Genomic DNA, 23,726 nt, shown 5'->3' on the forward strand with positions numbered 1-23,726 from the left:
CAGCAGGATGCAGACCTCGTCTTCTTTTCAGGCCAGAGACGTGTTTGCGTGACAGATTCTGACTAGCTTAACATTCAGTCTCTCACACTATCAAAAAATAGTTATTCTGTGTTCAGGTAAATGGTTGAAATGACAGAGGGCAATAGCAGTGAACGTGATCTACAGGTCTGGGTTGGGAAATCTCTGGAGATTTTGGGGGCAGAGCCTGAGGAGGGCGGGGTTTGAGCAGGGGAAGGACCTCAGCCGGATATAATGCCATAGAGTCCACCGTCCAGAGCAGCCATTTTCTCCAGGGGAACTGGTGAGCAGGAGGAGAAAGCACTGAGCACAGCAAAGAAATCACAGCAGAATTGGGGATCCTCCTATCCTATGATATTTGGGAACCGCTGGCTGGCTGCTTTTGGAAACAGGATGCTGGACTAGGCAGTCTAATCCTCCAGGGCTTTTAGATGGACAGACTAGTCCAGTGCAGTGTTCCTTCTAAGCTGAGTTAGTGTGAGCTAGCTCACAGGTTTTTAGCCTCCGGCTCACACATTTTTGTCTCCGCTCAGAAAGGATGGCTCCAGAGCAAACTCATTTATGCAGTAGCCAAATTGCTCGCTCACGGCTTTAATGCCAGTAGCTCACAGAGTAGAATTTTTGCTCACAAGACTCCACAGCTTAGAGGGAACATTGGTCCAGTGGTGGCGAACCTATGGCACGGGTGCCAGAGGTAGCACTCAGAGCCCTCTCGGTGGGCACGCGTGCCATCGCCCCAGCCAGGCCCAGACCATCATTAAAGTATTCTCTGCCAAATAATTTTAAGTAAATGAAAGCATTTGGGATTGCTTTCCTTACTTTGTTTGGATCATCTTAAATTAATGTATGGGTTGTTAACCTCAGTATTCAGGTTAAATTGCCGTGTTGGCACTTTGCGATAAATAAGTGGGTTTTGGGTCGCAGTTTGGGCACTCGGTCTCTAAAAGGTTCGCCATCACTGGACTAGTCTGTCATTAACCAGACTGGATCCTCCATGTCCAAAGGCAGTTTACCTCTGAATCCCCACTTCTGGAAATTAGCAACAGGGTTTTGAGATTCAGCCACTGGTGGAAAAGAATGTGGAAGCAGATGATCGATCAGCCAATGAGGTGAGTCATCTCTGACCCTGCGCGCTCAAAGCACACCAGTTTGCAAGCCTGTGGATCCTTTGCATGTGCAAGGAAGACAGCATAATGTAGTGGCTAGAGTGTCAGAGTAGGATCTGGGAGGCCTGGGTTCGAATCCCCACTCAGCCTGCTGGGTGACCTTCGGCTAGGGTTGACAACCCCCTGATGGGGGAGGGGTTTCCCCTGATTTCGGGCCCCCAAAAGAGACCCACCGCACCCAACATACCCAGCACATCATCATGCTGGGCACGTTGCATGGGGGACACTCTAGCATTTGGCTAAAAACTCTATGGTGACCATAGAGTTGTTAGCCAAATGCTAGAGTGTCCCCTGTACAACATGCCCAGTGTGATTACGACACTTCCAGGACCAAGAAGACCCCGGGACCAAGCCAGGAGCCCCTTGCTGGCAGACAAGTAAGACCTGGCAACCCTACATTCGGCCAGTCCCTTTCTCTCTCAGCATAACACAGAGGAGAGGAGAACGACTACGCTGCTTTGGTTCCCCATTGGAGAGAAAGGTGTGGTGTAAATGAAGCAAGTAAAACAGACGAGTCTGAGCAGCCTCCTTTGCACCCATCTCCGTTTCTCACCTTCTCCTGGTACTGGCGGCGCGAGGAATCCAGAGACTGGATGAGCGCAGTGGCGTGGCCGATGAACATGGCGTAACAGGTGGCGCCCACAATCATGCTCAGCATCGTCAGCCAAACGTCCGTCATGCCCTCGGGCGCCTGCTGCCCGTAGCCGATGCACAACATGTGGCTCATGGCCTTGAAGAGAGCGTGGGAGTACTGTTTCCCCCAAGAGTCATTCTGTAGGGCAGAGAGAGAAAGGAACTGCACCACTGATCAGCAACGGATATGTGTGCGTGGGGTGAGAAGCCGGCCTGCAAACGGCTGATCACCTAGGGGGAGCGTAGACCACCTCCAGGTGACCAGGTAGAAAGTTTGTGAAAATTCATAAACTTTGGTGGTTGTTTTTTTTTCTTCCTTTCTCTTTTAAATTATTTTTTCTCAGGCCATCCGCATGCCAGGAATGACCAATGTAGCAAGTGGGCTAATCATTTCTGTGGGCGATTCAGTCTTGTAGATTCATTTTCAAAATGGCTGGCGGCTTACAGAACATTGAGCTGACTCATCGTCTTCCTCTCAGCTGCTTACCTAATTGATTAAATCATCTGCGTTATTGTTAATAGGTATCTCATAAGACACTGGATACACTCAGACATTGGGCCAAGCCATGCTAATTATAGATTTGATTCGAGCTTCCAGACCAGGGGTCCCTGACTTTTTTGAGCCTGCGGGCATATTTGGACTTCTGACCCAGTGTGGTGGGTGCAGCAACCAAAAATGGCTGCCAAAAATGGCTGCAAGAGGAGGCGGAGCCAGTAACAAATTGACTGCCACAGCTTAGCTCCAGTAACACAGTGTAGACCAGGCCTGTAGCCACTGTTCCCTCTAAGCTGAGTTAGTGTGAGCCAGCTCACAGTTTTTTAGCCTCCAGCTCACACATTTTTGTTTTAGCTCAGGAAGGAGGGCTACAGAACAAACCAATTTAATGCAGTAGCCAAATGGCTCGCTCACAACTTTAATGCCAGTAGCTCACAAAGTAGAATTTTTGCTCACATGACTCCACAGCTTAGAGGGAACATTGCCTGTAGCTATCGTGGGGTTTTGGGGGGCTCCACTCCCTTTCTTAAAGGCACCGCCCCACAAAAATTTCTCCTGTAAATGCTTCCCCCCAATCATTTAAAAACGTTTTTAAAAAGGTGTGCGCCCCCTTAAGCGGAGTGGGGTGCTGTAGTTGACTAATTCCCGCACTGAGCAAGTGGGGTTGGAGTAGGTGACCTCTAGGACCCCTCCTAACTCTGTGTCAAGAAACCGGTCTTTCTGCCTAAGTGTTACCTTCCTTGACTGTAGAAGTCATCACACCCCCACCTGCTGGCTTGTTATCAGAATTGTTGCTTAGGCTGGCAGGAGTGATTAACTTGCAGCAGCTGAGAACTGTCATCTAAAGCTTGCAATTTAGAGATCTATCCTGGCAACAGCTTTCTGTTGGCTAAATGGCTTTTCTTTCCGCACTGAGAACTTCAGCCCCAGCAGGAAAAAAATTGCCCCAGAAGCCACAGGATCCTGGCTACGCGCCTGGTGCAGATCCTTGTGCTGCGGTGGCAGCTGCTGCCAGACCAATGTTTTCAAAAATCTGCTCAGCCAATCGAAACCTCCAGTGGGCTGTCAAAAGCCTTGCTGGGCAAAAGTCCCACCTGGCCCCTCCCACTTTCTAAAAACATTTGGTGGGTGCCAGGAAAGGTTTCAGTGGGTGCCACTGTGCCCACAGGGTACCACGTTGGGGACCTCTGGAGTGGACAACACTAAACCTGATGGACCAATGGTCTGGTCTGATTGAGTATATGGTAGCTTCATGCGTTCAAGTTGCATCCCCCTGTTCTTCTGTTCTCCATGCACCCTGTTCTCCATGCACAGCATATCCTCTAGAACTGAGCAATAGCCCACTAAATGAACAACAGTGAGATACTCTAGGCAACTGAGGAGACCAGGATTCAAACTCCCCCTTCCACCATGAAACTCACTATGTCAATGCTCTCAACCAGGGCTTTTAGAAAAAGCCCAGCAGGAACTCATTAGCATAATAGGTCACATCCAACAGCAGGAACTCATTAGCATATTAGGCTACTCCCCTGACAACACAGCTCATGAACATATTAGGCCGCACCCCCATGTTACCAGAAGTTAGGTCATCCAGTCACACCCACCTTTTGCCTCTTATTCTGTTCACCTTGTTTGTTGTCAAAACAACAGGGCTTTTTTGGTAGCAAGAATCCCTTTGTATGTTAGGCCACACACCCCTAATGTAGCCAATCCTAATGGGTTTCTGCTGTTGGGTGTGGCCTATTATGCTAATGAGTTCCTGCTGGGCGTGGCCAACTCAGGAGCCAGCCGGAACTCCATTTCTGGGCGTTCCTGCCCCAAAATAGCCCTGCTCTCAACCTTTTAGGGTTGCCAGCCTCCAGGTCCCAGTGGGGGCTCCCCTGCTTTGGGGGGCTGCGATCCACTGCCGGCAACCTGGCTGATGGGGGAACACCACCACTAAATAGGGATGTCATTGGGAGGTGCAGGCGCGGCGGAGCCGGAAATGGACGTTGGCCAGGCTGTGGCTGACACGGGCCGCGCGCCAGGAGCGCCGAGCTGGAGGACCTGCTCCTGAACACCAGAGACGGGACGCCGACCCGAAGACCACCTGGAGGAAGAAGCCGGAGCCGGAGAACAACAAAGCCCTGCCACCTGGGTGCCGGTAGGCAGCCCCACCCCTGGTACTATGTGGCCTTAGATAGGAAATTGTATTTGGAACTTGCCTGTAAACTGGTCAGAGACCCTTCGGGGTCAGAGCGGTATAGAAGTCGAATGTATAAATAAATAAATAAATAAATAAACATCCCCAATATGATGGCGTCACCCAGAAGTGACATCATCACGTCGGCGACGTTGCACCCGATGCTCTGGTTTTGGGGCGAACTCTATGGTTCTGAAGCAGAAAACCGTAGAGTTTTTGCCCCAAAACCAGAGTGTCATGTGCCAAGAGCACTAATGGGATGATGTCACTTCTAGGTGACATCACTGCACTGAGACGTCACCCAATAACATCCCACCCATCCCCAGAACATCCCTCCGATCCCCCCCGCCACGACGGCAAGGGGACCTGGCAACCCGACAACTTTTTCAGAAGCAGGACTCCTCTTTAACCCCCTCACTGAGCTGCAAGGACACAGCAGGACGTCACACGGCAGCATAGTCATGTGATGGGAAGAGGAGGAGCCAGAGTGTCTGAAATGGCCTGTCCTGGAAATAGGGTTGCCAAGTCCATCTTCCACCCCCAGCGGGGGACTTTGGGGGCGTTCCTGGAAGGGGTGGGGCATCCCCGACGTGATGACATCACGTTGGGGACGTCTGCCGCTCCCCCCCCCCCCGCCCCGGGCCGGGCCCCCCCAAATGGAAGTTCGCCTTAAAGTAGCCGGCAGCTGGCGTTTCCCCTTTAAGAGAAGCTGCGTTTCCCTTTTAAGAACAAAGCTGGCTTTTCCCTGCAAGCTTGCGGAGTTGGAGTTCACGCTTGGGATGAAACACGGGTTGCACACCCTTAAAGGGAGAGAGATGGGTGGCTGTGGGTGTTGGGGGTGGGGCTTCCCCTGGCGGGTAGAACCCCCCCAAAACGGGGGACCCCTGGCAAACCGGGGGGGTTGGCAACCCTACCTGGAAAGCAATCCCCTCTAATGCTTAGTGACCTCGCCTCGTAGCCTAGCAGCTCCAGCCAGCATGCATGCAAAGAACATGCAGCAGTCAGCATGCGTGCAAAGGAAACATGCAGCCCTGCTCTCTGTATATGCTCACTGATTGCAGGTCCATTCCAACACTGGTGAAAAAAAAACATGCTATCAGAGATTCACAAGTCATAGCTGAACGGGCAGAAGTTGAACTACCTGCCTACAGGTCCAGACTCATGGCTTGAAGACCTCTGGCGCTAGGTGATCTTGAGTCAGTCCCTCTATCTCTGCCTGACCTACCTCACTGGGTTGTTGTGAGGATAACACGGAGAAGGGGGAGACCCACGTATGCTGCCTCGAGTGCCTTCAGAATGAAAAATATTTAAAGCTATTAGCAAGCAATTCGCAGCAATTTGGAAGTCGTGTTGGGCAGGGGCAAAATATCTCCTGAAGAGGGACCTCTGTCCGAAGCGTTTTGCCGAAGAGGACTTGAGTTAGAACTGACAAATGGCTGACAGACCATCGTTGTCTTTGCACCCGAGAAAGTTAGCAGGGGCATGAAAAAATTCTCAGTTTGCAACGTCTTCTTTTGGCTCATGGGGGACCCACTAAGAGTCCCAAGAACAAATTGGTGGCAGGATGCGCTGACAAGTTGGAGCTGACTCATTGAGACCCTGTCGGGTTTTCAAGGGAAGAGGCATTCAGAGGTAGTTTGCCATTGCCTGCCTCTGCCCAGCAACCCAGGACTTCCTTGGTGGTCTCCCATCCAAGTACCCTGTCGGGTTTTCAAGGCAAGAGGCATTCAGAGGTAGTTTGCCATTGCCTGCCTCTGCCCAGCAACCCTAGAGAGCCAGTTTGGTGTAGTGGTTGAGTGTGTGGACTCTAATCTGGGAGAACCAGGTTTGATTCCTCACTCCTCCACTTGCACCTGCTGGATGACCTTGGGTCAGTCACAAGTTCTCTCAGAGCTGTTCTTGAAAAAGAGCAGTTTCTGTCAGAGCTCTCTCAGCCCCACCTACCTCACAGGGTGTCTGTTGTGGGGAGGGGAAGGGAAAGGAGTTTGTAAGTCGCTCTGAGATACCTTTGGGTAGTGAAGGGCAGGGTATAAATCCAATCTCTTCTCTTCTTCTTCTTTTACCTCACAGGATGTCTGTTGTGAGGAGGGGAAGGGAAAGGAGTTTGTAAGCCACTCTGAGACACCTTTGGGTAGTGAAGGGCAGGGTATAAATCCAATCTCTTCTCTTCTTCTTCTTTTACCTCACAGGGTGTCTGTTGTGGGGAGGGGAAGGGAAAGGAGTTTGTAAGCCACTCTGAGACTCTGAGTGAAGGGCGGGGTATAAATCCAATCTCTTCCTCTTCTACTTCTTGGGGGTCTCCCATCCAGATAGTAACCGGGGCTGACCCTGCTTAGGTTCCTAAATTGGATGAGATCGGGTTGGCCTGGGCCATCCAGGTCAGCGCAAGGACAAAGTACAAAGAGCAATTTGTGCAAAGTACAAACTGTTTGCCAGTTCTGCCAGCCAAGGGCACTTGATTGTTACAGCGTCTGCCACTTGCTCTGTATCAGCGTCCGCAAGAACGTGGAGGAGCAGCAATTTGCTCATGCTTCCCTCTTAGATGACCGCAAAGAGAGGCAGCCAGCATATCAGTCACAGCTAATGAGGCTGGACCCTGCGGATATTTCCACTAACAAGAAGAAGGAGGCAGAGGAGGAGGAGGAGGAGATTGGATTTATACCCCGCCCTTCACTACCCAAAGGAGTCTCAGAGCGGCTTACAATCTCCTTTCCCTTGCTCTCCCCACAACAGACACCCTGTGAGGTAGGTGGGGCTGAGAGAGCTCTGACAGAAACTGCTCTTGAGAGAACAGCTCTGACAGAACTACGGCTTGCCCAAGGTCATCCAGCAGGTGCAAGTGGAGGAGTGGGGAATCAAACCCGGTTCTCCCAGATTAGAATCCACGCACTGACAAACAATGCTGCTTTCACCTGAAGATAGATTCAGGTGGGGTAGCCTTGTTGGTCTGAAGCAACAGAACAGAGTTTGAGTCCAGCGGCACCTTTAAGACCAACAAAGTTTAATTCAGGGTATAAGCTTTTGTGTGCATGCAGAGTTCTTCATGTATCTGAAGAAGTGTGCGTGCACACAAAAGCTAAACCCAGAATTAAGTTTTGTCGGTCATAAAGGTGCCACTGGACAGAAGCTTTCTCCTGGAGCAAGGAGCATTCATAGAATCATAGAGTTGGAAGGGACCTCCAGGGTCATCTAGTCCAACCCCCTGCACAATGCAGGACATTCACAACTACCTCCCCCTCCACACCCACAGTGACCCCTGTTCCATGTGCAAAAGATGGCAAAAAACCCTCCAGGGTCCCCGGCCAAACTGGCCTGGAGGAAAATTCCTTCCTGACCCCGAAGTGGCGATCAGCATTTCCCCAGGGGTGTAAGAAAGGGCCACGAGAGCTGAGCGCTGAGGCGACCCTTCCTGCCCTCCCTCTCATGATCTGCCCAAGTTCACAGAATCAGCACTGCTGTCAGATGGCCATCGAACCTCTGCTTGAAAACCTCCAAAGAAGAAGAGCCCACCTGACGCAGAGGAAAATCCTACTGTTAGTGGAACAGATCTGGGAGACACAATCTATTACCTAGCACAATGGAAGGCTGGAGCTGGATTTGTTTCTTGCAACATGATCAGGTAGGATACCATCTCTGTATTGAGGTGGCCGACAGGCAAGCCTCTTTCGCTAATCTGGGCAGCATGGAGACAACCATCCCACACGGCATCCTTACAAGGACTGTCTCCTCCCATACATTCCTGCCTAGGGACTACGATTTTTTTTCAAATTTATTTACGAATTGCTCATGCTTCCCTCTTAGATGACCGCAAAGAGAGGCAGCCAGCATATCACAGCTAATGAGGCTGGACCCTGTGGATCTTTCCACTAACAAGAAGAAGGAGGCGGAGGAGGAGGAGGAGGAGGAGATTGGATTTATACCCCGCCCTCACTACCCGAAGGAGTCTCAGAGCGGCTTACAAACTCCTCCCTGTCCCCACAACAGACACCCTGTGAGGTAGGTGGGGCTGAGAGAGCTCTGACAGAAACTGCTCTTGAGAGAACAGCTCTGACAAAACTACGGCTTGCCCAAGGTCATCCAGCAGGTGCAAGTGGAGGAGTGGGGAATCAAACTCGGTTCTCCCAGATTAGAATCCTTTCTCACAGGGCTCAAAGCAGATTACACACTGCAAGTTAGTTCAGTTGACAAAATGGGACATTCCGCAACCAACGTTATTAGGATTCTAGAAGTTCTAGATTCTAGAAGTTCTAGAGTAGGATTCTAGAAGTTCTAGATGTTATTAGGATTCTAGAAGTTATTAGGATTCTAGATGACTCTTGAGAGTCCCTTGGACTGCAAGAAGATCAAATCAGTCAATCCTAAAAGAAATCAACCCTGACTGTTCCCTGGAAGGCCAGATGATGAAACTGAAGCTCAAATACTTTGGCCACCCAATGAGAAGGGAGCACTCCCTAGAGAAGACCCTGATGCTGGGAAAGACTGAAGGTCAAAGAAGATGGGGACGGCAAAGGATGAGATGGTGAGACAGTGTCATAGATGCAACGAACATGAAATTGAGCAAACTTCAGAGGATGGTGGAAGACCAGAAGGCCTGGTGTGATCTGGTCCATGGGGTCGTGAAGAGTTGGACTTGGCTGTGCGACTGAACAACAACAACAAAAGAAGTCTGGAACCCCCAGAAAGAACTGAAGCAGAGCCTAAGTATTCACATGACCCATGAAGCGGTGCAGAAATTACATTAGAGGATCCTGCTTACAATAAGATATACCAGGTATGTCCAACAGGTAGATTGTGATCTACCAGTAGATCGCAGAGGGGGTCAGAGGTAGATCACCAGCCCCACTTGGTCTCCTGGTTTGCTGGACAGGTGTTTGGGTTTTTTTGATGATTGTTTGGTGGTTCTTTCTGGATCTTCGTCTCTGTTTCGTTTTTGCTTATTTTGCTTACCAGTAAATGACAGAAGGTGCATTATAAATGGGGGGAGGGGGAGCGGTGGAACCCAACTTTAGTGGGTTAAAATCTAATTTGAAAGTTTATTTTCATCGTGGTTGATCACCGGCACTTTTGGCTGGAAAAAATAGATCACTACCTGTTTGAAGTTGGACATGCCTGAGATATACGCAGCAGTAGAGACCACAATCTCAATTGTTTATCCAAGTAAGCTCGTCCACCATTTTGTACAGTGCAATGCTATTCGGTAAAGGTAAAGGTTTCCCTTGCTCGAAAGCCAGTCGCATCCGACTCTAGGGGGGTGATGCTCATCTCCGTTTCCAAGCCGAACAGCCAGCGCTGTCCGAAGACATCTCCGTGGTCATGTGGCCGGCGTGACTAGATGCCGAGGCGCATGGAACGCTGTTACCTTCCCACCAAAGTGGTACCTATGTATCTACTTGCAATGTCTTGCTTTCGAACGGCTAGGCTGGCAGGAGCTGGGGCACGCAGCACTCGGGTCTTGAACTGCTGAACTACCGACCTTCCAGTCTGCAGAAAAGCCCTCTTGAATAGTTCAGTTTTGCACAGCTGTAGAAAGCCAGGAGAGTGGGACCTTCCTGACCTCTGCGGGCAGTCCATTCCCCACAGCCAGAGCCACAATGGAGAAGAGGCCCCCTTAATGATCCCATTGACCAAAGAAGTTTGGTGGGTACGTGAGAAATGGCCTATTCGGTGGCAGCCCCATGATTATGGAACAACCTCTCCAGGGCGTACGTGCGCCTGACTCCCTCACTTTCAACCTCTAGGGGGCAGCGGAAGACGGCTTTTATTCATGATGGCATATTTGGTGGGTTGTGGGGTTTTTTTTGCATTTTTGTGTTTGTGTGTGTGTGTGCCCATGCCTGGAGGTCGTGGTGACCTCTGGCGACTCCTACTGGGGCACGGAGGACATTCAGAGAAGCAGCTTGATAGCCTGCCTTCTAGCCTCCCGGCCCTGGTATTCTCTGGAGGGCTCCCATCCAAATACTTGCCAGGGTTGGCCCTGCTTAGCTTCTGAGATCTGACGATATCAGGCTTGCCTGGGCTATTAAGGTCAGGGCTATTCATTTTTAAAAAACATTTATTGAAATTTTTGAATTATATGCAACCCCCCCCCCCAAATAATATATATATATAAAACAAAATACTTATCTCACACAATATAACATTCAACTGAAATATATAAACAGTGCGGTTAGCATTCCATAGCATACAAACTTGTTTCAGGCCTTAATTTCCAGTATTCACTTATCAGGGCTATTCATGATGGCAGGGCTTTTTTTGTAGAAAAAGCCCAGCAGAAACTGATTAGCATAATAGGCCACACCCAACAGCAGAAACTCATTAGCATATTAGGCCACACCTGACATCTCAACTCATTAGCATATTAGGCCACACGCTATGCCTTCCCTTGGCTTGCCCAGATGCCCTGTGGCTGCGGGAAGCCTGGATAAGCCACCCCTTGAAGGGAAGGGAAGACAGTTTAAACTGCCTTCCCTTGGTTTGCCTGGGTGCAAGGTCCTGGGCAAGCCGGCCCTTGGACAGGCCAGGGAAGGCATAGGGAAGCATTTAAATGCCTCCCTGATGCTTCCAGAGGCCCCCTGCCTCGGGGGTCGCTCTCCAGGTCTTCCCTCTGTAGCCATGCACGCAGAGGTTTTGGCTGTAGTGGGCGTGGCCAACTCTGAAGCCATCCAGAACTCCGTTCCTGTGTGTTCCTGCCCCAAAATAGCCCTGCATGATGGCATCTGATGCCTTTTAGTTCTTCTGCCTTCGGGCAGTTTTTTAAAATCTGTGGCTTTTATGTATTTTATTGCGTTCGCACCGTAAGCGATTCCCCAAAGGCCGAAAGGTGGCTAATAAAGTATTTTAAATCAAATAAATACCCACTCCAAGAGGCTGGATCCACAACAGAGGGATGTGATATTGGATACGCACGCTACGAGGGGAAAGAAACAGACAAGCTCTACGCCCCGCCTCCAGGATGATGATGCCCCGCCTCTGTCCACCTAAACCGGGCCATGGCCGTCAATACCAGGGATGGGGAACTCACCACCATGTGGTTGATGGAGACCCAGCAGTCCTCCGGGAAGTCTTGCAGCATCGGGACCAGGAACTGCAGACACCCGTCCCAGTGGCACAGCAGCAGCATCATCCCAATGAGGTTGAAGATCCGCACCACGGCGCTGGCCAGGTCATAGGTCATGTGGAAAATCTGGACAGCGGGCATGAAAACGGGCAGGTGAGGAGGTGGCAGGGACCTGGAAGCGTCACCCTTCCTACCCTGTCATGTTTTTTTTAAACCAGTCTCAAACCTGCTTCATCCCCCCCCCAGCTCCCAAACAGGGCTGAGTGGATTCTAACCCTCTGGGGGGCATGAGGATCTCTCTTGACCCACAATTCCTGGCTTCCGCATAAAACTACAGCCCCTCCCCCCCAACTCAAGCACTGATTCTTGCAAAGAAGCTAAGATTCATGTCCAGTAGCACCTTCATGCTCAGAGGCAGTCAGCCTCTGAATCTCAGTGCTAGGAGGCAACATCAGAGGAAAGCCTCGGCCTCTCTGCCATGTTGTTGGTCCTCCAGAGGAACTGGTTGAGGCCACTGCGTGAGGCAGGATGCTGGACTAGAGGGACCCTCACTGGTTTGATCCAACAGGGCTCTTCTGATATTCTTATGAGGGGAAGGCCTCGACCTCTGTGCCCTGTTGTTGGCCCTCCACAGGAACTGGTTGAGGCCACTGTCTGAGACAGGATGCTGGACTAGATGGACCCTCACTGGTCTGATCCAGCAGGGCTCTTCTTATGTTCTTATGAGGGGAAGGCCTCGGCCTCTCTGCCCTGTTGTTGGCCCTCCAGAGAAACTGGTTGAGGCCACTGTGTGAGACAGGATGCTGGACTAGAGGGACCCTCACTGGTTTGATCCAACAGGGCTCTTCTGATATTCTAATGAGGGGAAGGCCTCGACCTCTGTGCCCTGTTGTTGGCCCTCCAGAGGAACTGGTTGAGGCCACTGTGTGAGACAGGATGCTGGACTAGATGAACCCCCTCACTGGTCTGATCCAGCAGGGCTCTTCTAATGTTCTTGTGAGGGGAAGGCCTCGGCCTCTCTGCCCTGTCATTGGCCCTCCAGAGGAACTGGTTGAGGCCACTGTGTGAGACAGGATGCTGGACTAGATGGACCCTCACTGGTTTGATCCAACAGGGCTCTTCTGACGTTCTTATCAGGGGAAGGCCTCGACCTCTGTGCCCTGTTGTTAGCCCTCCACAGGAACTGGTTGAGGCCACTATCTGAGACAGGATGCTGGACTAGATGGACCCTCACTGGTCTGACCCAGCAGGGCTCTTCTTATGTACTTATGAGGGGAAGGCCTCAGCCTCTCTGCCCTGTTGCTGGCCCTCCAGAGGAACTGGTTGAGGCCACTGTGTGAGACAGGATGCCGGACTAGATGGACCCTCACTGGTCTGATCCAGCAGGGCTCTTCTGACGTTCTTATCAGGGGAAGGCCTCGGCCTCTAGGCCCTGTTGTTGGCCCTCCAGAGGAACTGGTTGAGGCCACTGTCTGAGACAGGATGCTAAACTAGATGGACTACTGATCTGTTCCAGCAGGGCTCTTCTGATATTCTTATGAGGTGAAGGCCTCGGCCTCTCTGCCCTGTTGTTGTCCCTCCAGAGGAACCGGTTGAGGCCACTGTGTGAGACAGGATGCTGGACTAGAGGGACCCTCACTGGTCTTATCCAGCAGGGCTTTTCTAATGTTCTTATGAGGGGAAGGCCTCGGCCTCCCTGTCCTGTTGTTGTCCCTCCAGGGGAACTGGTTGAGGCCACTGTGAGAGACAGGATGCTGGACTGGATGCACTATTGGTCTGTTCCAGCAGGGCTCTTCTCATGTTCTTAAAGGCCAACAACATTTTTGGGCATAAGCTTTCAAGAGTCAAGGTTCCCTCCATCAGCTTTGACTCTCGAGAGCTTATACCTCCAAAATCTCGTCAGTCTCTAAGGTGTCACTGGACTCGGATCTAGCTGCCCTCCCACCGACCAACATAGCTACCCTCTGAACCTTGCAAAGAGACCGTAACTGTTGAATCAATGCCAAATGGGGGATAGATTTGTAGCGCAGATGACCTGCCGTTGTGGATTTCCACACTCCTTGCATCAGGGAAAATGCTTTTGCATTTGAAGAAAATGTGGGAGAGTCTAGCACAGGCCACATGATGGCTAAATGGTGCCTCCATGTTCAGAGGCAGTCTACCTCTGAATACCAGAGGCAGAAGGGTAAGGCCCTCACTGCCATGCTCTACTTTGCTAAGAGCATCTGTTGGGAAACAGAATACAAAGAACCACAGAGACCCAACTGAACCCAGTAAGATTTTCTGGTTTTTTTGGGGGGGGGGGTTGGCATATAGAATTCCGGGCAGCGGATGCTTAGCTGCTTTTCGAAACCCTCCTTCCTTAGAAGAGAGAAGAAGAAGAGAAGAGGTTGTATTTATACCCCGACCTTCACTACCCAAATGTGTCTCAGAGTGGCTTACAATCTCCTTTCCCTCCCCCTCCCCGCAACAGGCACCCTGTGAGGTAGGTGGGGCTGAGAGAGCTCTGACAGAAACTGCTCTTTTTCAAGAACAGCTCTGACAGAACTGTGGCTTGCCCAAGGTCATCCAGCAGGTGCAAGTTAAGGAGTGGGGAATCAAACCCAGTTCTCCCAGATTAGAGTCCGCGCTTCTAACCACTACACCAAACTGGACCAGAAGTCAACCAGTGCCTGTTGAGAGCAGAATGGAACCTCCAGGTTTAGAGGCAGTATATCTACAGGTATTGGATCCTGGGAGGTAGGGTTGCCAGCTCCAGGTTGGGAAATACCTGAAGATTTGGGGGGGGGGCGTTGGAGCCCAGGGAGGGCCGTGCTTGGGGAGGGGAGGGACTTCAGTGGTGTAGAATGCTGTAGCGTTTAAACTGCCCAAGTGGCCATTTTCTCCAGGTGAACACTGTTGCCTGGATATCAGTTGTAATCCCAGGAGACCTCCAGCCACCACCTGGAGGTTGGCAAGCCTACTGGCAGGAGGGTAGACAAACAAGGGGAGAGCCCCCTTGCCTTCGTTCCCTGCTTGTGGGTTGCTCGGAGGTGTCTGTAGGGTGGCCAGCCACTGGGTCGACATAAGTCGGCTGCAAGTTGACAACTCTTTCCGCCACCAAATAACTGCCCTTTAAGACTCTATGAAAAGAGCAGGGTATCTTTTTCTCCAGGCCAGCTGGCAACCTAACCCCTCTATGTTGTCATTGTTGTTGTTGTTGGGGTCTGTCCTACGTCCTTCCTGAAATGAGATGGCTACTAAGCAGAGAGTCTTCTCCATTGTGGCACCTTCTCTATGGAGCCCCCTGTCCGTTATCGGTTTGTCTGGCGCCTTCTCTTAATTCCAAGCACCAGAAGAAGAAGAAAATTCTACTTTCCTAGGCCTTCAGCCTAGGTCTCTTGAGACTCTTGAGAGCCTCTTGGACTGCAAGAAGATCAAATCAGTCAATCCTAAAAGAAATCAACCCTGACTGTTCCCTGGAAGGCCAGATAATGGAACTGAAGCTCCAATACTTTGGCCACCCAATGAGAAGGGAGCACTCACTGGAGAAGACCCTGATGCTGGGAAAGATCGAAGGTCGAAGAAGACGGGGACGGCAAAGGATGAGAGGGTTAGACAGTGTCATAGATGCAACGGACATGAAACTGAGCAAACTTCAGAGGACGGCGGAAGACAGGAGGGCCTGGCGGGAGCTGGTCCATGGGGTCGCGAAGAGTCGGACTCGACTGCGACTGAACAACAACAAGGCCTTCAGCACAAGTCAAGGTTATCTTTCCCACCCACCGCCTCCGTTTGTTTTCCAGGTCCCACTGTTTTCACTACAGACTTGACTGCTTTCTCATTTTCCTCACTGTTTTCTTCTGAGGGGGCGTGGGGGTGGGTGTTTCTGTTCTGCATCTCTTTTGCTCCCTCTAGTGGTCAGTTCAATATTACATCAGGTTATGTCTGGCATATCTCCCTGCAGATTTGAACTGCAGGCAGATATGCCAGACATAAACCAATGTAATATCTAATCAACCATTAAAAGGAGCAAAACACATGTGGAACAGAATCCACCCCCCCCCCAAGAACTTACAAGCAAGGAAAATAAGAATGCATAAAAGTCCTGTCTTCTGCAGATTACTGGTGTATTGTAGTATTTCACTGGAGACAATCATTTTAGATTGTTCGAAATTCTAGCCATACGTTTGCTTGGAATGCCGGGCAGATGTGTTCTGAATAATTAGAAAATGACACAGGCCTAACGTAGACTTACCTCTTCCCACTGGTGGATGTATCGGATGAGGCGGGAGAGGCGAAGGAGGCGCAACAGGCTGAGGATCTTGGTGAACCGGACAATGCGCAGGGCCCGTGCCGTTTTGTAGACGTCAGAATCCACCTGGGTCTCCAGGTCTACGATGAGGAAGATGTAGTCGACGGGGATGGAGGAGACAAAGTCCACCAGAAACCAGCTCTTGAGATACTTCATCTTGATGGTGTGCGGGTCGAGGATGATCTCCGTGTTGTCTTCCACCACGATGCCCGTGCGGAAGTTCAGCACCAGGTCAGCCAGGAAGAAGGTGTCCGAGAGGACGTTGAAGACAATCCACGGCGGCGTGTTCTCGTCTTTGAAGAACGTGATCCCCACCGGCAGGATGATCAGATTCCCCACCATCAGCAACAGCATGATCAAGTCCCAGTAGAACCTGCGAAACAGAAGTCAGACGGCGGTCGTCTCTCTGCGGAAGGAACCACGGCGAAATAAAGGATGCCTCCACCCACTTCCCCGAGGGGTCAGAAGTCAGGGAGAAATGGTACAAGCCAAGCCTGGCCTGAGGATTTTGAGAGTCCCTGGGCAAGGGACCATCACTGCTCTCCCCCCAAGAGTACTAAGAGTGGAAGAGCAGGATTTTGAAAGGAAGGACTGGTAAAATATCTAATTGGTGTCATTTATTTACTTGTGTTATCTCCACACCTGGGATGTCCTCGGTTTGCTTCCCCTCAACTAGAAAAAACACCTTTAGACATTTGTCCGCTATTTTGACATATTTATTGCTTTACAACATAACCGTAGCTTGTTACTTAGTTCTGACTTTGCATGTCTCAGACATCATCATGTTACATGTTAATTTGCTGTTAAGCCCCTGTCTATAGGTTTGAACCTTACCTACCATTCCAATGCATTTGAATCATAGAATCATAGAATCATAAAGTTGGAAGGGACCTTGCAGGTCATCTAGTCCAACCCCCTGCACTCTGCAGGAGCATAGCTGAAAGATAGCCCTACATACCTGCAACATACCCGAAAGATGGTCGTCCAGCCTCCGCTTGGAAACGTCCAGTGAAGGAGCATAAGAACATAAGAGATGCCAATGTTGGATCAAGCCAAAGGCCCATCTAGTCCAACACTCTGTCACACAGTGGCCAGAAATACCACGTGCCATCAGGAGGTCCACCAGTGGGGCCAGGACATTAGAAGCCCTCCCACTGTTGGCCCCCCCAAGCACCAAGAAGACAGAGCATCACTTGCCCCAGAGCCCCTATCTATACCTTGTGGCTGATAGCCACTGATGGACCTCTGCTCCATATGCTTATCTAATTCCCTTTTGAAGCCGTCCTGTGGCAGTGAATTCCATGTGTGAATCACTCTTTGGGTGAAGAAGGACTTCCTTTTATCCGTTCTAACCCCTCCCGAGGCAAACTGTTCCTCTGCTCAACCACTCCTACAGTTAGGAAGTTTCTTCTGATATTGAGCCGGTGACGACTCCCTTGAAAAAGTGTGCCGTGCCCACGAAAGCTCATACCTTGAATAAACCTTTGTTGGTCCTAAAGGTGCCACCGGACTCTACATTTGTTCTTGCATTATCTATTGTCTGCCTTTCTCACAGGGAGTCCAGGCAGATTACACACAGTGTTCCAGTAGACTTCACAAAATGGGACATTCAGTAACCAATGCATTAGGAGTTTTGACGTCTGGAACCTAGGGCTGCCAACCTCCAGGTGGAGCCTAGGGAACCTCCTCCTTTCACAACTGGCCTCCAGACTATAGATATCTGTTCCCCTGGAGAAAACGGCTGCTTTGAAAGATGGACTCTAAGGCATTCTACCCCATGCTGGACCAGGCCAGTGGCCCATCCAGTCCAACTCTCTGTGTCACACAGTGGCCCAAACCCAGGTGCCCCCAGGAGGTCCACCAGCTGGGCCAGAAGCCCCTCCCACAGTTGCCCCCCAAGCACCAAGAAGACAGAGCATCACTTGCCCTGGAAGAAGAAGAAGAGGAGGAGGAGATTGGATTTATACCCCGCTCTTCACTCGGAGTCTCAGAGCGGCTTACAAACTCCTTTCCCTTCCCCTCCCCGCAACAGACACCCTGTGAGGTGGGTGGGGCTGAGAGAGCTCTTGATAGAAACTGCCCTTTTTCAAGGACAGCTGTGCCAGAGCTTGTGACTGACCCAAGGTCACATCAGCAGGTGCAAGTGGAGGAGTGGGGACTCAAACCCGGTTCTCCCAGATTAGAGTCCGCGCACTTAACCACTACACCAAACTGGCTCTCAAAGTGTTCCATCCACAGCCCTCCACAGCCTCCAGGTATCTCCCCGACCCAGACCTGGCAACCTTAGTCTTCGTGCCTTGACTGTTCTGGCCGCTTCTGGAGCTGGCCACGCCAAAGCTCAGTTTCCCTCAGATCACACATAAGGGAGGCCTGGAGACCTCCCTTTCTCCCCAGTGAGCAACCAAAGCGACTTGTAATGTTCTCCTCTCTTCCATGCTGTCCTCACAACAACCCTGTGAGGTAGGTTAGGCCCAAGGTCAGCCGGCGAGCTTCCCATGGCAGAGTGGGGATTCGAACCCCAGACCCCAGTCCGACACTTGAACTGCTACACAGAACATTTGTTTATTTGCATATATTCAAGCAGAGCCTTCGGGAAGCAAATTGTAGCTTCGCGGCTCTACAGCCGAACGGATTTAAAATAGCCTCTTATTCCTACGATTTATAAATGAGGATTCCCTTTGTGAGCTGCTCTCCCCGGCTCCAGGTCTGCGTCCCCATTGCTCGCTACGGGCTCCGAGATTTAATACCAGGAGAAGCCATGTGTTTATTGACTAAAGATCATTAAGTGATAAACGGCGGCTTTAATCGTGTTGCAAAGTTTGATCCCCCAAATAAGGTCAAAAACCAGCGCTCCGTACCGCGCCATCTGCCAGAGATCAATAAGCCGGCCTTGGAGTCAAATACGATGCAAATGCACATCAAGGGGTATAGGCAAAGGATTCTGGGGGTCAGGTCAAACATTTTAGCCTCCTCTCCTTCTATGGGGAGGGGCCATGGTTCAGTGGCAGGGAATCTGCACAGCATGCAGAAGTTCCCAGGTTCAGTCCTCAGTATCCCAAGGTGAAAGAACATAAGAACATCAGAAGAGCCCTGCTGGATCAGACCAGTGGTCTATCTAATCCAGCATCCTGTCTCACACAGTGGCCTCAACCAGTTCCCTTGGAGGGCCAACAACAGGGCAGAGAGGCCGAGGCCTTCTCCTCATACGAACATCAGAAGAGCCCCGCTGGATCAGACCAGTGAGGGTCCATCTAGTTCAGCATCCTGTCTCACACAGTGGCCTCAACCAGTTCCTCTGGAGGGCCAACAACAGGGCAGAGAGGCCGAGGCCTTCCCCTCACAAGAACATCAGAAGAGCCATGCTGGATCAGACCAGTGGTCCACCTAGTCCAACATCCTGTCTCGTAAACTGACCAATCATTTCCTCTGGGGGACCCACAAACAGGGCATGAAGGCCGAGGCCTTCCCCTCACAAGAACATCAGAAGAGCCATGCTGGATCAGACCAGTGGTCCACCTAGTCCAACATCCTGTCTCATAAACTGACCAATCATTTCCTCTGGGGGACCCACAAATAGGGCATGAAGGCCGAGGCCTTCCCCTGATAAGAACATATGAAGAGCCCTGCTGGATCAGACCAAAGGCCCATCTAATCCAGCGTCCCATCTCACAAATTGGCCAATCAGTTCCCCTGGAACAACAGGGCATAGAGAAGAGGAAGAGAAAAAGAGACATTTCATCAGAAGAGGTATTCTCCCTTGTCCCACGCAAAACAGGGAATGCCTCTTCAGACATGGCCCCTGCTGTGTGGACATTACATAAGAAGAAGTATTTTCTCTTGTCCCACACAGAACAGAGAATGCCTCTTCAGAGGCGGTGTCTACTAGAGAAGAAGAGGCATTCTTTCTTCTCTCACTAAAAAAGGCATTCTACCTTCACCCTGATAGAACAGGGATGCCTCTTCTGGGGAGATGTGTGGCCATTCTATAAGAAGAGGCCTTCTTCCCTTCTCTCTAGTAGAGGCCCTTACATAGCACCTCATTCCCCTCTCACTCACCATTTCTTCTGCGGCAGTGCCCGCTATGACAGATCCTTGCATTATCTACATGCAGGGCTTTTTTTGTAGAAAAAGACCAGCAGGAACTCTTTAACATAATAGGCCACACCCAACAGCAGAAACTCATTAGCATATTAGGCCATGCCCCCGACAGCACAGCTCGTTAGCCTATTAGGCCGCACCCCCATGTTACCAGAAGTGTGGCCATCCAGCCACACCCACCTTTTGCTTCTTATTCTGATTACCTTGTTGTCCAAACCCAGGGCCTTTTTTGTAGCAGGAATTCCTTTGCATGTTAGGCCACACATCCCTAATTGTAGCCAATCCTAATGGGTTTCTGCTGTTGGGTGTGGCCTATTATGCTAATGAGTTCCTGCTGGGCGTGGCCAACTCGGGAGCCAGCCAGAACTCCGTTCCTGTGCGTTCCTGCCCAAAAATAGCCCTGTCTACATGCATCATACCCGGTTCTCCCAGATTAGACTTTGCGCTCCTAAACACTACTCCAAACTGGCTCTCTCTAAATCCACTTCAGTGGATCTAGAAGCGTGTACCTCTGTCTGTCTGTCTGTCTGTCTGTCTGTCTCTGGTTCAATTTGCATCCCACCTTCCCCACAGGCTCAGGGCGGGTTCCATCATAAAAGTCACCATATAACAAGTCGACAATTAAAATATATCTAAAAATCTACTTAGGATCTCACTGTGAGCGGCCCACCTGAAGCCCCTTCTCTGTTGGGAGTGGATAACATCCCAAGGCACCTAATAATCGAGCTCTCCCCACCCCTTTAATGTACACAAAGAACTCCAAGGACCGCAAGTGGATGTTACGTTTGCAAAGCAGTGGTATGCTCTGAAGTCACCCTTACTGTGTTCGACTGTACCTTGACCTCTCCACAAACCCTATCTTTGGATGATACCTATTGGCTAGCGCCTGTGACGACCCTAACATGTCTCCTCTCGGCTTCAGAGCAACGTTGCAAATGTTTTGAAAGTACTTCCTTCTTTGGGGGAAAAAAGAGTAAAGGGTGAGCAGAGAAATCTACATCTTAGCATACTTTGTAATGTTGAAAAAAATGAATACGCCACCTACATTGCAGGGAGATCAGATTGAGGGCGGAATCAAAATCTGGCTCGTAGAAAGAAAAAGAAGAGAAGAGATTGGATTTATACCCCGCCCTTCACTACCCAAAGGTGTCTCAGAGCAGCTTACAAACTCCTTTCCCTTCCCCTCCCCACAACAGACACCCTGTGAGGTAGGTGGGGCTGAGAGAGAGCTCTTGACAGAAACTGCTCTTTTTCAAGAACAGCTGTGCCAGAGTTATGGCTTGCCCAAGGGCATCCAGCCAGGTGCAAGTGGAGGAGTGGGGAATCAAACCCGGTTCTCCCAGATTAGAGTCCACGCACTTAACCACTACACCAAACTGGCTCTCTGTGTCAAACTGTGTATAAAAGCATATTTTATACACAGATGGCCGAAGAGGGAGCAAGATAGACGGGTGAAGTGGATGAAGAACCTACTGGGATTGCCCTTTGAATTCTGCACCTGCCTTCACCCTTAAAAAAAGTTCCAAGGAGATCTGAAGGTCACCTTCATCTTTCTGCAATCGAACTGAGGCTCCTGGGCCAAGAAGTTACAAAAATGAGTCAATTAGTAATCGTAACTTAAACATCAGTCTTGCTCTAGGTTGGGGGAATGGATACCTTTGGTCTCCTTTGACTGCTTGGCTCATATTCATGCCCTAGAATTTTCCCATCTCTTTTCTCTCTCTCTCTCTCTCTCTCTCTCTCTCTCTCTCTTTTTGCAGCTCTCAGGATCATTTCAAACGAGAGCACAGAAACGGTCTCTCTGGTATTCCCCTCTCTATGCCAGCTAAATCCCCAATTCCCTTTTGGCAGTGCCCTGTTTCTGCTGGGCACAGTTCCAGGGATGCCTCTAGCTGGCATCCCCTGCTTACGTGCTCAGATGATACAGTAGGAAACTGATGGTGTTTTTCTCCAGAGGAAGCGTTATGGTTCATCAAAACAAGGCCCGGTCAAAGTGCTGCAGTCGGCTCAGCGACCGGGTAATCCACAAGCATCCGGAGCATTCGTCTTGTAAGCAGCAGGCGCTTCGGCACAATACTTGGCGTCCTGAGGATTTCAGCTTTTCTTTCTTCAAACCAAGTTTCTAGACCTCACGGAAGCGGGAAAGTGTTCAGAGAAACAGAGACGTGTGGGAAACTGTCGATGATGGCTGAGGAAGCAGAAGGACCGAGGTGTAGTCTACACACGATACACTCGCCATAGGGAGTTTTCTGTTTTCATGTCACACATTCCTCTGGGAAAGGTTACTCTGCACATTTGATATGTCGTCAGCTTGCCACCTTGCAAGTCTTACCTCAGGAATTCTGTGATGTTTTCACACAACCTTTTCTAAAGGTAAAGGTTTCCCTTGCTCGGTAGCCAGTCGAATCCGACTGTAGGGTGCAGTGCTCATCTCCGTTTCCAAGCCGAAGAGCCAGCGCTGTCCGAAGACTTCTCCGTGGTCATGTGGCCAGCATGACTTGACGCTGAGGCGCACGGAAGGCTGTTACCTTCCCACCAAAGTGGTACCTGTTTATCTACTTGCAATTTCTTGCTTTCCAACTGCTAGGTTGGCAAGAGCTGGGGCCAGAGACGGGAGCTCACTCTGTCACACGGCACCCGGGTCTCGAACTGCCAAACGACAGACCTTCTGGTCTGCAGCTCAGTGTCTTAACTTCTACTCGTGGTAATTAGAATGTTTGCAATACGCCCCTGGGGAAAAGGCTTTTAAGCATCTGTTGACTTCCAAATTGCCTGAAAGCATAGAGACCATCTAGCTGCTTAGAGTGGGATCTGGCTCATAGTTAGCCATGACTTATGCGATATGGAATGTCTGGAGCTCAAAATGGAGGGGGACACATTGGGATGGGAAAGGTGTTTGTTTTTTTTAAGAAAAATACCCTTTACTTCACACCATGCATATCACCATATGCAATGATCAAAATCTGTGACAGGTCCTTTTGCCAGACATAATGATACAAGCCAGGAACGTGGCAAGCTGTATTGTGTAGACCAGGCCTAAGGCAAACAGTTTCTAGCAGAAGGAGAAGGAGATTGGGTTTATACTGCGCCCTTCACTCGGAGCCTCAGAGCAGTTTACAATCTCCTTTCCCTTCCTCTCCCCACAACAGACACCCTGTGAGGTAGGTGGGGCTGAGAGAGCTCTTTTGAAAACTGCTCTTGAGAGAACAGCTGTGAGAGAACTTGTGACTTACCCAGGGTCACACCAGCAGCTGCATGTGGAGACGTGGGGAATCAAACCCGGTTCTCCCAGGTTAGAGTCCATGCACTTAACCAACCACACCAAACTGGCAAAAAAACTGTTCTGGAACTGTACCACTTCAAACTTTAGGCGGGGAAAGCACATGAAATATTCCCTCCATTGAAAAAAAATACCTGCCCATTCATAGAAAAATAGCATGTCAGGAACGAGGACCCTAGAAAGAAAGTGGGGATGAAGAGAAGCAAGGAGAGGCAAATATTTGCATTACAGAATTAAATGTGACTTCACCGTTTCAAGTTGGGCCGGAAAAGATGGAAGACAACTCTAAAAATATACTGGACACCGGCCCCGTGGGTTTCTAAAACATGTTTTGACTTGCCCAGAGACTCAGGGAACAGACAGCCACCAGACTGGAAGAGATTCTTCTTCGCTGATACTACACATTTCTTCTTCTTCTTCTTCTTCTTCTTCTTCTTCTTCTTCTTCTTCTTCTTCTTCTTCTTCTTCTTCTTCTTCTTCTTCTTCTTCTTCTTCTTCTTCT

General features: G+C 50.3%; 1 protein-coding gene across 1 annotated transcript in view; it reads right to left on the bottom strand.

Annotated features, from left to right (window-relative positions):
• Positions 1-23,726, bottom strand: part of HCN3 (hyperpolarization activated cyclic nucleotide gated potassium channel 3) — a 46,658-nt gene that overhangs the window by 13,495 nt on the left and 9,437 nt on the right. Inside the window, exons 3-5 of the mRNA XM_015422078.1 lie at positions 15,790-16,219; positions 11,517-11,678; positions 1,738-1,956 (exon numbers count right to left, since the gene is read on the bottom strand). Of these exons, the coding sequence (XP_015277564.1) occupies positions 1,738-1,956; positions 11,517-11,678; positions 15,790-16,219 (811 nt within the window). The remainder of the gene's footprint in view (positions 1-1,737; positions 1,957-11,516; positions 11,679-15,789; positions 16,220-23,726) is intronic.

This window comes from Gekko japonicus, unplaced genomic scaffold (genome assembly GCF_001447785.1).
Source record: "Gekko japonicus isolate JY-2015 unplaced genomic scaffold, Gekko_japonicus_V1.1 scaffold1009, whole genome shotgun sequence".
In the NCBI taxonomy this organism is placed as follows: Eukaryota; Metazoa; Chordata; class Lepidosauria; order Squamata; family Gekkonidae; genus Gekko; species Gekko japonicus.